General features: G+C 35.4%; 2 protein-coding genes across 2 annotated transcripts in view; one reads left to right on the top strand and one right to left on the bottom strand.

Annotated features, from left to right (window-relative positions):
- Positions 1-713: 713 nt before the first annotated feature.
- Positions 714-7,155, top strand: LOC119575415 (elongator complex protein 6-like). The gene is made up of 2 exons (XM_037923020.1): positions 714-871; positions 6,275-7,155. Exon 2 carries the CDS (start codon positions 6,276-6,278, stop codon positions 7,071-7,073), a length of 798 nt encoding a protein of 265 aa, XP_037778948.1. The 5' UTR covers positions 714-871; position 6,275; the 3' UTR covers positions 7,074-7,155.
- Positions 7,156-13,684: 6,529 nt separating this feature from the next.
- Positions 13,685-17,425, bottom strand: part of LOC119575413 (cation-independent mannose-6-phosphate receptor-like) — a 10,391-nt gene continuing 6,650 nt past the window's right edge. The window contains 2 exon segments of the mRNA XM_037923019.1: positions 13,685-14,963; positions 15,100-16,919. Coding sequence (XP_037778947.1) covers positions 14,055-14,963; positions 15,100-16,919 — 2,729 coding nt within the window. The 3' untranslated portion in view covers positions 13,685-14,054.

Here is a 17,425-nt window from a genome sequence, read left to right as displayed (position 1 = left end):
AAGAAAATGCATTCCGAGTATTTTTTTTCAACATATCTCAGATGGACATTATATGGATCAAGTGTTTTCCCATTTACAGACGAAGCTATTTTAGGCAAAACAGTCAGGACGTCAATAGACAGACTTCCTGACAGCGGAACCAATGAACTTTTTCGACAAGCATATTTTATCTGGAGTTAGCAGTACCAAGATGCATAGAATATTATTTGGAACTTGCTAGTACTAATGCAGAATGACCTTAAACTACATGTCTTCTAGGCACTGATGCTACCGGTTTTGCTTACGACAATGAATTCCGACTTTATCCATTGCTTTTGATCTTCTCCTGGGCGTAGATCATGGGGGTGCAGTTCTAACCTACTGGTTTCACTGTGAGACTGAAGCAGGACCTATCACCTGTTTTTCTCTTACAACCTGCTCTTATAACTGATTAAATTGCATATATATCTATATATATATTTGCACCTTTAATCAGAACCATTTGCTGCACCTTCAAACTGCATATTATCAAGAAAAAACAAGAAAGCACTTTATTTTTTAAAATGTATACACAAAAATCTTGAATCTTTAAAATTAGTTACTTTGATTTCAACGTTCGCGATGGTTATGTAGCGTCAAGGAAAATTATACCTATTTCTCATGATATTCTAACATAAAGCTTACAAATTATATTCATATATTGAGATATAGAAGAGAGAAGTTGCGGATACCGGATTCACACAACAAGAACGGCAACCGCATACCTACACCAAGAACGACAATATTTACATCTGCTCATGTCTCCACGAGGAAGTGACTGGCGTTTGGCCTGGCATTAGCAAATAAACTGGACTGGGGACTTTTACGGGTGTATTTAAGTATTTTGAATCAGGTAAAGGATTTTTAGCTATAGTTTATGTGCTTGCTGTTCTTAGTATGCAGTGGCCATTGCATCATTTGATTGTTTAACTGGAAAAAAATTTGTCTTCTGTAGCCTATAGCTCACTATAAATTGATACAGTAATCTTGCCACATTGACCCACCTATTGACAAACATTGTTGTTCAATTGGTTCATTTGAACATCACGAGAAATGTTTTGCCATCTATTTAAAATTCTAAATAAAGTTAGTAATTTTTTTCAAGTACTCTTATGTTTATCCTAGTTTCCTTATTCTGTTGTATGCTCTACCTATCCGTTGCGGTTAATGTTACCGAGAGCCACACACGGAGGTAAAGGAAAATGAGCACTGCCCTTTTATAGAGCATAATAAATAGAGTAAGAAGCAATATAGGTACATCTGCAGCAGTCTCATATTTACCGGGAAGTGATGAAAATAGCCACAACACCCTCGCACAGCCAAAGTTCTTAATCTTGTGTTTTCTTTAAGTAGGCATGGAGTGCTAAAAAAAGAGGGGGTACAGGGGAGTATGCCCTCCAGTCTAGGGAATAAATAGAAGGTGGGAAAGGTTAGATTAGGATTTTGGATTCGTACGATACCCTGGTTTTTGGACTTTGTCTTTGTAACAATTACCACTGTTGCTTCCATTATTGTTACTTATGATGTTTTTTGTGGCAATGAGTACTTTATCTGTGCATCATATATAACATACAGTTTTAACAATACTTTATCTGTGCATCATATATAGCATACAGTTTTAATAATACTTTATCTGTGCATCATATATAGCATACAGTTTTAACAATACATCGCTTTGGTACAGGATTACTGAAAAGGCTAATGAACATAAATAAAATAACCATTGTTGATGGTGTCAATCAATTGTAGTGACCTGTGGGTCTTTTTGCAGCAAAGGTCAGTAAGGCATAGTAAGAGAGCAATTGGATGTGCACTGTATTTGTCAGTAAATCCTATGAGGTTTAAAAGTGCTCTATTATTGACAGACAAACATATACTGTATACATCTTTAATTATCTTATTCCTTTAGTATGTGCAGTGTTTAGTGTCTATTGATTCCATTTAGTAGCAATGTGTCCTACTGCAAATTGATTCCATATTTTCATTAAATACAAATGTTTATTGCATTTCTGTTTATATGACATGAGGATGATTTCCACTGCTTACCTGTCAGTAGTAAGCACTGACCACGCAGTGGGCATGATCGGTGGACATGGTGGGCACCTGTAAAGATGATGTCACAGGTGAAAGTATGAGAAACTATTTGTTTACCAAGAATTTGTCCACCCGTGATGTCATCTCTATCTGTGCCCGCCCATATGCCCATCAATAATACCAACTTGTGTGGACAGTCCTTTAGACCCTGTATTGGACAGGGCAGGGGTATGAAAAAAAGGGAAATTGTAATGTCTAAGAGCTACATATTGAAATTGAAAAAAGTTTGAAGACACAAACAATGCTTCTTGTAATTATATTGCCTGTGTGTTCTCTAAATTCACATATACCTTTCTGTGATTACAATTTAAGACCTACAATATTAAGTCAAACTTCAAAGTGATGTAGTTTTGACTTCACTTCATGTATTAACAAAGGTAAAAAAAATCATTACCTCATATGTTCTGACGAGATAGAACTTGGAATAGTTACTTATTTGAATATAAATCACCAGGGAGATCTATGTAAGCTCAGCCTTGCCAATATATACATGGGGAAGGTATGAAGGCTTTTGATGGAGGTCAGTGAAAGATACAGAGTTATCTTTTAAACATTCACCAATTTAAATAAATTTAGCCTGGTATGATATGTCTTATGAGAAACCTGAGTTAAGTGTTGTTTTTATTTCTTTAAATTTGTAATCCTAACAAAGCTGTTTTCTAATTTTCCTATGGTTACTCTGCAGTTGCAAAATGCTTGGAAATGTTTAAAAAAATCATCTGAGTGCCTGTGTTGCTGTATGGCTGATTGGGAAAGAAAGCAGGTATGACAGGAATATGCAGGTTGCAAGTCCCAGAACCAGGAATGGACAGATTTTTTTTTTTTTTTTTTTTTTTTTTTGAAAAGAAAATTAAAATAACATGAAAATCACTTGAAAGAATACCTCCTTCCTGATCATTTGTAATGATATTACCTTGTCTGGCCTATTGGCAGTTCACAAGTGTGTGTGCGTGCGTGCGTGCGTGCGTGCGTGCGTGCGTGCATGCATGCGTGTATGCATGCGTGTGTGTGTGTGTGTGTGTGTGTGTGTGTGTGTGTGTGTGTGTGTGTGTGTGTGTGTGTGTGTGTGCGTTTGCGTGTGTGCGTTTGTGTGTGCGTGTGCGTGTGCGTGTGTGTGATTGTGTGCGTGTATGTATAAATATATATATATGTGTATATAAATATGTGTATATATATATGTATATATATATATATATATATATATATATATATATATATATATATATATATATATATATATATATATATATATATATATATAATATATGTGTGTGTGTGTATATATATATATATATATATATATATATATATATATATATATATATATATATATAATATATGTGTGTGTGTGTGTATATATATATATATGTACATGCTAGTCAGTTACTAGTCCAATCTGATCTCACCTGTTTACTTCTCTCTCTCTCTCTCTCTCTCTCTCTCTCTCTCTCTCTCTCTCTCTCTCTCTCTCTCTCTCTCTCTCTCTCTCTCTCTCTCTCTCTCTTTTGCTTTCATTTTTTTTTCTTTCTCCTTATTTCTTCTTCTTCTTCTTCTTCTTCTTCTTCTTCTTCTTCTTCTTCTTCTTCTTCTTCTTCTTCTTCTTCTTCTTCTTCTTCTTCTTGCTAATAGTTAATAATGTTGGAATTGTAGTGATAATAGTAGTAATAATTTTAGAAAAGGACAAAAAAATACAAAGCTTTGGAAAATCACGTGAGGCCAGTAGACCTACTTGTAGACTTGTGGAGCCAACTGTGTAAAGAAAATTCACAAAACAAAACTACAATGTACACTACATGTACCCCTGCACCAATGGGTTCATAAGCATGTCACCAAGAAATGGTTTTCAATATTTCATACTATCAAACTAATTTTTATCCTCACACATACCTTTTAACCCAACCACCACAGATTTATGTTCTGTCCCCTGTAGTGTTTTGTGAATTTAGTTACAGATGGCTCCACATGTGATATCAATACTGGTTGAGTCATGTGAGCATCTAGGTGCGAGCGGTATGGATAATGGGGAAGAGGGAATGCTGGTGCATATGAAAAAGGAGAGGATTAGGTGTTTGAGGGAGAATTTGAGGAAGAGGGGTAGGGGGAACTTTAGGAGGAGGAGGATGGTGGATATTGAAGCAGTACATTCACTTGGATCATGTTTAAGAAGTTTTAGAGGTCTTCAAGTCTCTGGAGGGGAGTTGGATAGATATCCAAGGAGCAAAGTATGTGGTAGGAGAATATAGGGTGGAATGTTTAGATTGTCTAGTGCAACAGGTAGAATGAGGAGGAGGGGGGGGGGGATTTGCCTGATGGAGATATGGAGTAGAGGTAGAATGATTCAGGGTAGGGGGAAGATATACTGGGGGTGATACTGAGACATCTTTAGAAGATGAGAGGGGCCAGAGTAAAAAACAGTTTTGGAATACGTAGAAAGAGAAAAACCTAGTCTGCATGCTTCCTGTCTGACCTCATGTAGAGTGAGGCTTAGTTTGAATCAGACCTGCTACCTCAGATTTGAGCTTGTAGGCAGGGCAGCTCTTAAAAAATACATTATGTGAGCCACCACAATTGGCACACATTCGTGACTGAGCAGAGCAATTTAAATGGTCGTGACAAGGTTTGGTAGATAGAGGGCAGAAGGCTGTGGAGTAACAGAGTTTGGCTGGGTGGCCAAAATACCTACTTGTCTGACATTAACAGGGAAATGATATGGACGGACAGGGCAGGACACTCCACCAATATAAAGTTCATGGGAGAGGTCATGTCTGCCAAAACTAATCTTAGCAATATTGGTGTAGGACTTACTCTGGCTTCTGGGAGGAGTAGTGTGGCACTTTACTGCAAGTCATTGAGGCAGGTGAGCAGGTCGTTTTCAGTCTGGCCAGTCCTCGTGGTTGACAGAACTATCAGTCGGGGAGACAGATACAGTTCTGGTACAATTATTAAGGGAGGTGTGAGATTGGGCAGGAATTGGTTTGCCAGTGAGGTCAGTCAGGGTAGAAAGCATATAAACTTGGGAGTCAGATGTAACTGTGACAAGGCATGAATGATCGATACAACAGCGAAAGGAAACATTGCTTACTTGTTTTTGAAATCATTGTTGGAGAGTAGGGTATTGTCAGAGTAAGGGGTTATAGGGGGAATCACAGAGTTGATCCCACTTGGCTCAGCCAAAAAGGCAAAAAGAGTACTCAAAAGAGGTGGAAGCAATAGAAGGACAAGGGTGGGAGGAAGATGGGGTGGTGCTGAGTGAGATACTACTGTGGGAAAGAGGACAATAGGGATGCAGAGTAGTAATAAGGGGGGAGGGAGTAGACAATGGAGAAGACTATCCAGTAAGAGATGGAGTAGAGGAATTTGGGAGAGAGGAAGGGGTGTATTCTGAAGGTTGAGTAATGACCCAGGTTTATGATTTGGAATGGGTATTAGTATCAGTGGTCATAGCTGTAGTCAAAGGAGAGGTAGGGGTCAGGAAACTGTAATGCCCTTAATAAGGGTAAATCTTCATTATTGGTCATGGTGAGCTTGTAATAAATGGGGAAAAGAAACAGTCTACCCGTCAAGGGTAGTCCGTTGCCTAGCCATCACCCTATAAGGGGTAATGGGTAGGCAATTACAAAAGGGACTACCATGCCCAAGACTCCCAGGGGCCATTCAGGACTGACACAAAGCCAGCCATTCATCCTGTCAGCATGGCTCTCACACCTTAGATGGACAGAGGGGATGAAGAAGAAAAGGAAAAGGAAAGGGGGAGAAGAAAAGACCTTGCAAAATTAATTGAGGCGTGGGCTTAGGTCCAAGGTACCCCTATCTTCGACCTCAGCCCTCATTTCAACTAATTTTGCATAGTCTTTTTTTCTCCCCTAGATTGGGCTTCAGTCTTCGTCTCCTAAGCCCACCACAACAACAACAAGCAAGGGATTGGGGGAGGGATGGAAGGCATTAGGTTCATTACCCATGATGTAATAGGATGGCATTCATCATGAGTGGGCTGAAGATGTATAGAAAAGTGTAGTGAAACCTACAAAATGAATAAGCTCATTGGTCTTAGTTTTTTTTTTTTTTCCAATATGTTATGCAAGGTTTTTTCTTTTTAAGTCCATTATTTAATTAGTAAACATTTTGAAACTTCATTTACTAATAAAGCTTTCCATTTTAACAGGATGTTTGAATCGGTGAAGAATGCTTTAGGAGGCAGCGGTGTAACTTTAGAAAATGGTGGTATGATTTTGGTATCGGAAACTGCAACTGCCTCTGCAAATGGACTGGTGTCTCATTTTCTTTCATGGGGCATTTCAAATAACCATCCAGTATGTTTTGTCACTCTACAACAAACCTGGAGCCATTATTGTAACATTGGAAACAAATTAGGTGTAAATTTAAGACAACACGCAGAAAAAGGTCATGTGAAAGTCATAGAGGGATTGAAGATGACTTCTGAAGTCCTTGATGGAGTTGTAGAAGATATTTCAGATCATCCTTTTGGCTTTCTTATGGAAAACTGCAAGTATCCACTTAAAAACTTATACTGCTTAATAAAGGAAACAGTAAAGCTTTGGAAAGAAAAGTACTTTCTCTTGATAGTAGATAGTATAACCTCCCTACTTTCACTTGGTGTTACTACAAAAGATCTGGACATCTTTATTCAGTATTGCAGTAGTCTTATAAATCACTCCTCTGCAAAGCCAATTGGATTATTGGTTCTTGTAACAAATTATGATGAGAAAGATGAAGATGTGAGCCATGTAACCAATTCAATTGCACACAATGCTATAGTACACTTATCCGTTCGTGGCCTTAGTACAGGACTCTCAAGAGAAGTTCACGGGGACCTTAAATTGATACTATATGACCGTCAGAAACCCCACCTTTGTCTGCCTAAAGTTCAGCATTTTCAATATAAAATGGAAGACAAGAATATAAAGCTCTTTGCTCCAGGCACATCTGCTTGTGTTCTCTAGTAACAGATGTAAAGTTGTATGCAAATCAGGATTCTCTTATGCTTTTGATTATTTTGTGTTAATAAAAGTATATATAATTTTACATGTTTATTTGTCTCATACACAGCCTTTTGAATTTACAGAATGGAAGAAGGTACTTATGCATTTTATTTTAATCTAGGTAATATTAACTTCAAAAACTTGTCAATTCCTTCATGGAGAATATTTACCATGGAATGTATAACATCACTGGATATTCAAGATTTTAACTTCAATCAAACCCAATTGTTGGCATCAGAGTCTAATACCATATTCTTATACTGATTGACTGATTACTACAAGTTGCCTTACTGTAATTTCTAGTTTTAGATTGCAACCATAACAAAATACATTTTTCTTTTCCAAAAAATAATCATGAAAACTGAAATATGCCATCATTTCATTAGCTCAGACCCATCATAGCTTTTAATAATAAATGTTGAAGGCACTTTCTCGCAGCAAGCTTTTGAAATTATACTAATACCAAGAGTACAGTAGATCCTTTGGTATAATCTACACTTGTTCAAAGTGGGTGTGCAGACATTGCTTAAGTATGATATAAGTAAAATAGAATTTTACTGTGCATGTGTCCCAAGCTTACTCTGAACATCAATCATAAACATGTTCCTACTACTCATATCCATTTTCTTAAATATTTTTTAAAATAAAAAAAATGAAGACCAGCTAATGTAAATTAAGAAATATTGGGAGATTTGTATGGAAACTTTAACAAAGATTCATATTACAGAAATCATATGCCATTTTTACATTAGCAAATGTTTTTTATACAGAGAAGCAATGACCATAGTTCCATTATATACACATATTCAATTAGAAATTACCTAAGGTAACACTCATAAGCCTCTTATGAATAAATATGACTGCTGGTGTATATTGGTTTGTGTACATTTGCCATTAAGCATGAGTGTGTGTGTGCGAACACATGAGAGTGAATGTGTGTGTGTGAGTTTGAGTGAATGGGTGAGTAAGTAAATGCATGAGTGTTGACTGAGTGAGCGTGTGGGTGGATGAACTTGTGGATGGCAAGTGTGTAGGCGGATGAACATGTGGATGGGTCAGGGTGTGGGTGGATGAGTGAGGGTGTAGGGGAATGAGTTTCAGTGAATGTGCATGGGAAGATTGGTGACTAAATGAGTGGTTGGGTGAGTGAATAAGTGTATGGATGAATGATTAGGTGTGTGAATGTGTGTGGGTGAGTGGGTTAGTGTCAGTGAGTGAGTGTTTGTGTTGTATTCATGTATATGCATAAGCATGTGCATGTGACATTATTCTTTTGGTATATACTAGAAATTGTCACAATTACATATATTATATGTTATGCAGGCACTCAACACTCAAAATTTATAGATAAATAACCTACAATTCAACTGTAAATAGGTAAATGACCACACTTTGGATATACAGCTATATTCGTTATATACAAACATCACAAGATCACAACATAAAGAGAAAATAACCTATATTGGAAAGATTGAATATCACTACAAAAATTACAATTTTACTGAAGACCTCTTTCCAGCAAACATCCTTTGCTTGTAGATCAACAAAAATCAAAGAAATTATCTTATTCTATATCAAACAAATCCTTTTTCTATATCTTGTCTTTTATCACTCTTAAATGGTAGCAATTATATCTTGAAACAGATATATCCAAACATTTGTGTACATTACTGACTCCTGATTCTTGGTAAATCATATTACATCATTTGAATGTCATGGACAGAAATATTTAAATAATGATGTGTTTATCAGAAAGGAAGTTAAGTATATATGTTTAACTACTAATATTGCATTTTCACTCCTAATTGCTTGTAATAATCTCAATGCCAATGATCAGCAGTAACATACCTTGACAAAAGAGATTTCCCTAAACAAAAGCACAAGTTTACACATACCCATCAAATAAAAAGGAGAAAAATTATATTATTGTAACCACAGCTTTAGTAAATGAATACCTCCTCTTCATTTTTAACCTCATACCGATAGTCATCATGAAAAACCAACTTGTCATGACAGGTAAAGCTAAAGGCTTCATAACTCACTCTGGCAAGAGGGCAGGGCTGGCTGTGCACAGCGAACACCTGGTGGAAAGGCTAGATAGATGCTAGTAGTCGCCAGAATGAGTGCCGCAAAGAAAATTCTGGCACTGTCAGTGTAGAGTTAAAGACCAGAAAAGTAGGCACTAAAGAACTGGTTTTATTTATTTATTTTATAATTGCAAAATAATGTAAATGATAATCTAATTACCTTTTGCTTGAAATTTTAAAAATATCTGAAAATTGAGGAGATTCATAACTGGTACCTTATTTCATTCAGGATGGAAAAGGGAAAATATATCAACAAGACAGTATATTCCTCCCTTGGGTATATACAGTCCTTGTACTCAGTAATCTTAAAATTGCATGAGGTATGAACATATTGGAATACGATAAATAACCCACACTTGTTTTTCTGGTCGTCCACTATAAGAGATGAAAAATTGGATAGACGTGGGTGAACTTGGTATCAACATGACTAGTCTACTTGGATTTTATAAAAATTGCAATTATACATAAATGCATATTCCACAAGTATGTATTTATGTTGCTTCTATATTTTTTTTCTTTATTTGTGTGTGTGTGTGTGTGTGTGTGTGTGTGTGTGTGTGTGTGTGTGTGTGTGTGTGTGTGTGTGTGTGTGCGTGTGCGTGTGCGTGTGCGTGTGCGTGTGCGTGTGCGTGTGCGTGTGCGTGTGCGTGTGCGTGTGTGCGCGTGTGTTTTACATATTTTTCTTATTTATATAGCAAGGCTACCATTCTTCATCTTCTTATTACTCCTGCAAAGACTAGCATTAATTACATCATGAGCACCAAAATAACCTTTACAAATATATATGTTAGTCAGGATATCTTGTAAGCAGATTGTATTTCAAATTATCAGTGTCTTTAATCGAAGTTTTATTAATTATTTAACTAAAAATAATCATATCTAATGGGTTAATTTTTAATGTTTTTGCAAATTTTAAATTCTATTTTACAGTATCCGACTCCTTTGTTGTATCAAACATTGCTTCCCATGATATATAAGAGAATGACTGTGTACACAGTATAGGTCTGCAAACCTCTTGTCTATGTAAAATTACATAGAAGCATACATACATATTAATTAATTTAGAAGTATAGTTCAAGAAAAAACTGTAGGTAGAACAATTCCTCTCATGTAAATTACCACTGGGACAAATTTTATCTTTCCTTAGAAAAGCAGTATTTGAATGTTCAATGCTAGGATACCTTACTTTGGGTTGCTCAGCAACTGAAATAACTACTTCAAAGACAAGATAACACAATATTCAAATAAAACAAAACAAAACAAAAACAAATTCCAACAATCTAACAAAACATTGATTTAAGCTCATAAAAGCAAATACTGCTAAATGGTTTAATGACATAGCAATGACCCTAAATTAAAAAAAAGGTAACTAAAATGATTTTCAAATATAGATTTATCATTACTAATTATTCATAAGATTCAGCTATCTACTATAAATATATAGCAGTTTGTTTTCTTGCTACAAATAACAAGGTGAATATTCACATTTTAAACGGGCCAAATAAAATACATAATCAAACATATATGCAACATAGCTCATTACTTTATCACTGATAATTTTTTTTAAATATTGGATCTTCTTCAAAATTAACAATATGGTAATACAGCCCTATAACAAAATAAGTCACTACAGATATAGTAGTGATACACAACCTACTTTAAGATGAATAAATAACATAACATTACCCATCCGTCGAATTCCCCTTTACCATGTAGAAGCTGGTGTTTTACATCATGTCATCCAAGAGCAGAGTGGAGGTGCTAGAACAAGAAATGCAAAACATATTATTCAAAATTAAATTCTGATCATATAAATGTGCTTTTTGAATAACAAAAATAAAGACGAAAAAGATGTGAAGAACAAAAACAGAGAACATATCAAAAAGTATTTTTTAAGCTTTTGTGCTAATTACAGATACTGGAAATTAGGAATACTCAACAATAAAACAATAACTACCTTCAAATGCAAACAATGAAAGCTTTGAAATGGAAACAAGCATAAACCTCCAAATAATATCACAATTATGAGGTTGCATTGAAAAAATATAGATTACAAACAATCTGAAAGACATTTCTTTATAGGGACTATGTATCCTTTCTTTTAACAAAAAAGAAAGAAAAAAAAATCATAATAATGTGTTCTGGATTCCTTTCAAAATACAAAATATTTTACAACTGGTATAACATGTAACTTTTTCTCCTATTCATAGTGTTGAAACTTCATGCTCACCAATTGCAATTATTTATATTAGTAATAAAACTTTACGACTGCTATTTATAATCAATGTCTCAAGTACACCTGTAACTGGCCTCATTCAAACAGAACACAAAGTCACTATAACCATACAGGTGATGTTGAATTAGTACTTTCAAAGTCATGATAGTTTGGTTACCATCCCAAAGCAACTACCTAGAGAAGATTAGAAAAAAAATGCAAAAAATACAGCAGCAGTGCAATAGAAAGTTAAAGCTTGAAGATACATATAAAAAGCAAGCAAATGATTAATAACAGTTCTTACAGAAATTAACTAACACATTATATTCCAAAATGTTAAACTAACCACTCAACTTGTCCATCAGGTACATTTTCACTTCAAAATCAACCTGTTTATAAGACATTAATCACTCAAAAATATTATATAGCCTACTACTAAATCATCCTTTAAATATAATCATTAACTATGCAACAAAAATTAACTAAATTTTATAACCAACAGTAAGTGTGTAAATTGTACTCAACCATATACTAGGAGAAAGTTGAACACTTCTTCAATCTAATTTACTCTGATCAATTATGTGTGCTTGAAAACCCCCCTTTACACTGAATGGATTTTCTACATTATCAACAAAATCATTATCAACACTCAAAGTTTTCATTAACTTCTATGCTATTAAGGACTGACTAAGGGTTTCTACATGACACTACTAAATACCCTTTCTAATAAACTGGTGATATTACTATTGTACATACAAAGTGAATCTATGTGAAATTATATATATATGGTCACCAAAGCTCTTCTCAGGATGACACTTTTTACACAAAGTTAACAACATCACAAGCTTTATGCACAAACCCTGCCAGAGCCTCACAGATCAAATGAAATCCAATAATTTTAACATGAAAACTGCAAACTGGTTGATAAACTGCTTGCCGAGGCAGACAATATCACTAGTGATATATTAACATTACCCTGTGTTGGAATCATATGAATTAATTTCAATATTACCTTTAAGGTTACAATAGTTAGATAGTTCAGGTTTCTGGAAAATAAGAGTCACAGTAGTTACAATATCCTATAACTACAATCAGAATAAGATTTTCCCTAATATCAGGTGCTTCCCACTACTTTACAAATTACCCTGTGACAAAAAACAGATTACTGAACAACTAAAGTCATACAAGATAACATCACTTTCCTCTTATCCTGATAACAAAGTTAAGTGCCATATATTGTTAATCAGAGGGTTTGTGCTTTCTTTGATAACAGATTACATAATATCTGAGAAAAAATAATATCCAAAACATTATCTTCGCTGTTCTGCTCATACTTCACTTATGACATAGGCCTTACAGTTTACCAATTAACTTCACTGTAGAGTCTCAGGGTTCTTGGTGTGTAAGGACCCTAAAAGTTTGCTCTTTCACATTACAAATTTTGCAAAAAAAGTTAAGGCTTATCCTCTGAACACCCAACACAACATGAGTGACCCATCACCTCAGCCAAGACAGATTTTTAGCCTCATACATAAGCAAATATAGAGGTGTATGTTATAAATATAAGTATCATATACACACTTATTGTGTGTGTGTGTGTGTGTGTGTGTGTGTGTGTGTGTGTGTGTGTGTGTGTGTGTGTGTGTGTGTGTGTGTCTATGTATGTGTGTGTGTCATGTATGTGTGTGTGTCTATGTATGTGTGTGTGTCTATGTATGTGTGTGTGTCTATGTATGTGTGTGTGTGTGTGTGTGTGTCTATGTATGTGTGTGTGTCTATGTATGTGTGTGTGTGTGTGTGTGTGTGTGTGTGTGTGTGTGTGTGTGTGTGTGTGTGTGTGTGTGTGTGTGTGTGTGTGTATGTGTGTGTATGTGTGTGTATGTGTGTATGTGTGTTGTGTGTGTATGTGTGTATGTGTATATGTGTGTGTGTGTGTGTGTGTGTGTGTGTGTGTGTGTGTGTGTGTGTGTGTGTGTGTGTGTGTGTGTGTGTGTATGTTTCTATATATATATATATATATATATATATATATATATATATATATATATATATATATATATATAAATATATATGTTTCTATAATATATATATATATATATATATATATATATATATATAAATATATATATATTTATATATATATATATATATATATATATATATATATATATATATATATATATATTTATATACATATACACACACACACACACACACGCACACACACACACACACACACACACACACACACACACACACACACACACACACACACACACACACACACACACACACACACACACACACATATATATATATATACAAACAATGAAATCTGAATACATTAGTACTGTAACTACAAATTACCAAATATTAGTTGCCATTGTGCTCAAAAATACATTTTTATTTGTTATGTGATTGTGCTATGGAGTAATATTAGAATGTTCTTACTCAGAGTTAATGGTTGTTTGGTTAAATACTTTCTGCATACACCCTTGTTATTTGCATAAAAGAAAGCTGAAATTAATATCCACAAGATTTAGCTCACTAAAACATATATTTATTTTATAAAAAGCCTTATGACTTTTTAGAAGTGGACTCTTATCAGTTTCTTTTATGCAAATAGTACATTGTCTACATTTAGGTTACTACATTAAGAAGATCATCATCACTTTCATCCACTCTGTACACTCTAGCATAGGAGGATGGGCTTATAAGCGAGGAATTTTCCATGCGTGACTGGGTTATGTTTGAATACCCTCTCATGCCGAAGAATCTCCTGGCAGATGACACCACTTGCTGTCCCCGCTCAGACTTGAATAAAACCAGGATAATCACAAATATGATTCCTGTAACAATGAGGACACTGGAAATGGCAGCAGATACTGTTGAATATGCGCTCTCTGGTTCCGTTTGCTGCTGGTCTGCAGAAGGGCTATCACTATTGCCTTCTTCAGCAGAAGGTTTTTCAGCTTCATGAGATTCATTGTCTGGTATAACTGGGTCAGAATTTATAGGTTTGCTGTCAGAAGAGTCATCCATATTGTAAATGGCTTCGATGCAGGTTAAATTAGTTTCCCAGTTGAATATTGCTACACATTCTAAATCCCTCATTATTGGATCAGGGACTGGGTATCCCAATCCCACACTCATATTACATGAAAAGTATATGATTGTGGTTCTTTGTCCTGACAGTGCATCACTGCAACTGTCACCACCATAGTACATGAGCTTCAACTTGTCATAGTCCCAATTTAAGTCAGACTTACTGCTCAGACCAAAGCTAGTTCCATCACTTGTGCATACACCAGATTCACCACAAGCTGCCCCACATACATTAATTTTATACTCCTCATCCTCAAACTTAACAGAATATCCCTCTGGTCTGTTCAAAGGTTTCAGATTAACATTAGTCTTTGCAGCATTAAACTGGATTTGGCAGACAGGGCCTGAATCAGGGACATCTTGGCGGTTTTCACATGCAAGTGCTGTTCGCCACTCAAACAGGTACTGGCAATCATGGGTTACATTTTTGTAGGTCGGGCTCCCCTGAAAAAGAAGAACTTTATTAGAAACAACTATGCTAGGAATTACCAAATAAAATATTGCTCATATCAAAAAATGTATACCAAACCAAATTGTCAGCAACTTAAGTTTTACACACACAAACACACTTATATATTACCTTGCCTGCATCTAAATCACAAATAAATGTAATTCGTGAAGAAATTCCTATTTCAGAGTTTGTTAAGCACTTAGATCCATGAGAATATATCATCTGAATTTCATCTGAATATATATATTGTGGAGTTGTAATTGGCTGGCCAAGACTTAAGGCTTCAGACTCTGACAGAGAAAGACATGCAGAGGAACCTGGGCGACAGTTCAGGCCAACGATGTGATTGAGTGGTCTGCACACATTCAAGTAAAACTTTTGCTTGGGATTCTCAGGATTTAAAACTTCATAGCTGCCAGTTGATCTGATCAGAGGTGTCAAGTCTAGTCGCTGTTCCCACGTATCCACAAAACAATTGATCCTACGTTCACAAGCCAAGTCAGTATACCAGTTAATATAATAGATACATTTATCTAGATCTTCATGTATAAGGACAGGTATATCTGGTGCATCTTCAGCTCCACATATGAAGCTTATAAGAGTGGAACGTTGTTCTCCATTTCCACAAGCTTGTCCACCGGTATAATAAAGGGAAAGAAATCCAAGGTGATACTGCAAGTTTGCATTTGCTTTTCCAGCACTAGCTGCATGGTTATCATGGATATAAGAACATGCTCCTGTTCCCTTGTCTGGACATCTTTTTGTATCAACTTCATCACAGACATTTAAAACAAGATGGACTTCACCACTATCCTGTATTTCATAGCCTGTTTTCTTTTTTAAAGGATTCAGGTCAAAGACATAGCCAGTAAAATCATTTTTAGCAGTACAATTACCCTTAGTGTCTGGAGCACTTGTGGTATGGTCTATAAGTGGCAGGGGACAGGCAATAGGTGTGTTCCATTCAAATATGTATTTGCAACCCTCTTGTGCTACCAGTTGTGGATATGCATAAAGCTCTTCCTTATCACAGTTGAATTGAATAATAGTTTCAGAAAGCTGGCTAGAATCATCGCACGGATCTCCTCCACTGTACTTTATTTTCAAGTTGCCATCCTCTATATATGGTCCACTGTGAACCTTTCCAATATTTAATGCCTTTTCTTTGTGCTTCAAATCAATTACACATGCTCCTGCATTGTAGGGACACCTACTCTCTTTGTTATGGACCACTGACCTGCAAACATTCAGCACAAACTTTTTATTTCCATCTGATGTAGAGTATTCTTCATTCATACTAGATGATGACAATTCATTAAGGTCATAAATTGTCCCATTATCAGTAACTACACTGCAGTCCACAACACTAAATGGAGGGCATGCATGCATTGTCAGCCAAGTAAAATGATAAGTGCAAGTTTCATCTTCATGGAAGAAGTGCGGACCATCCCTGCCACTTTCATTCTGATCACATAAGAAAATTATTTGGGCAGATCTTGTATTATTGCCTGCACAACTTCCAGTTCCACCATTGTAATTTATCACTAATGTTCCATCATTAAATGTGATGTTACTTGTAGCCATTCCTCCACTAAACTGTTCATCTCCTTTGATTTGACAAACACCAGATTGGCCCTCTCCTTTGCATTTTGATAAAAGGGGTCCACAAATATTTATTAAATAGTCATGCTCTCCATCAGTAACATTATAATCTTTCATCTGATTTCTCAATGGATTTAGATCATACACATTTCCATAAAGAGGATCTTCTACTAAGCAATTTGTCCCCTTTTTTAAGTGACGTGGACAAGCAGCTGGTGTTAACCATGTGAATATATATTCACACGTAGAAGTTTCATCTACCAACACTGGTTCATATTCGATGTCGTTACATATTAAGTTGATTCTTGTAGAGCGTGCATGTTTTCCTTCCTGACATTGATCTCCACCTGTAAGTAAGAATAACTATTATATGTAACAGACATATAAATATTCACTCACTTACACACACACATGCACACGTGCACACACACACACACACACAAAAGACAAAAGAAAAAGAAAAAGAAAAAGAAAAAGAAAAAGAAAAGAAAAAGAAAAAGAAAAAGAAAGAAAAAAAAAAATCACAAGGTAAAATTATGAAATCATAAAACTGAAGGAATATCCATTAAAAATAAATAATCTTAGAAAGGAAAATTTCTTAAAGGTCCTATCACACTGGTAATTTTTCCATAAAATTTTGCATTTCTGCAGTTTATAACAAATCCCAAAAATATCATGTATCTTTTGATACCTCTAAACATTATAACCTTCCAACATCCTAACATACACACAAGAAACTGTCAATGTTAAAATCAGAACCACATGATAATTACTGTTTATTAAAATCTTCGAAAATTACTTGCCCATGATCATCTTTAATTTGACAGGAAGGAAACTTGGAATGGAGGCATGT

This window comes from Penaeus monodon, chromosome 7 (assembly GCF_015228065.2).
Source record: "Penaeus monodon isolate SGIC_2016 chromosome 7, NSTDA_Pmon_1, whole genome shotgun sequence".
Taxonomy (NCBI): Eukaryota; Metazoa; Arthropoda; class Malacostraca; order Decapoda; family Penaeidae; genus Penaeus; species Penaeus monodon.
The sequence above is the reverse complement of the archived record's forward strand: the minus strand, read 5'-3'. Positions and strand labels throughout refer to the sequence as shown.

Coding starts and splice junctions, on each gene's coding strand:
- LOC119575415 (XM_037923020.1), top strand. CDS start 6,276: ATGTTTGAATCGGTGAAGAATGCTTTAGGAGGCAGCGGTGTAACTTTA.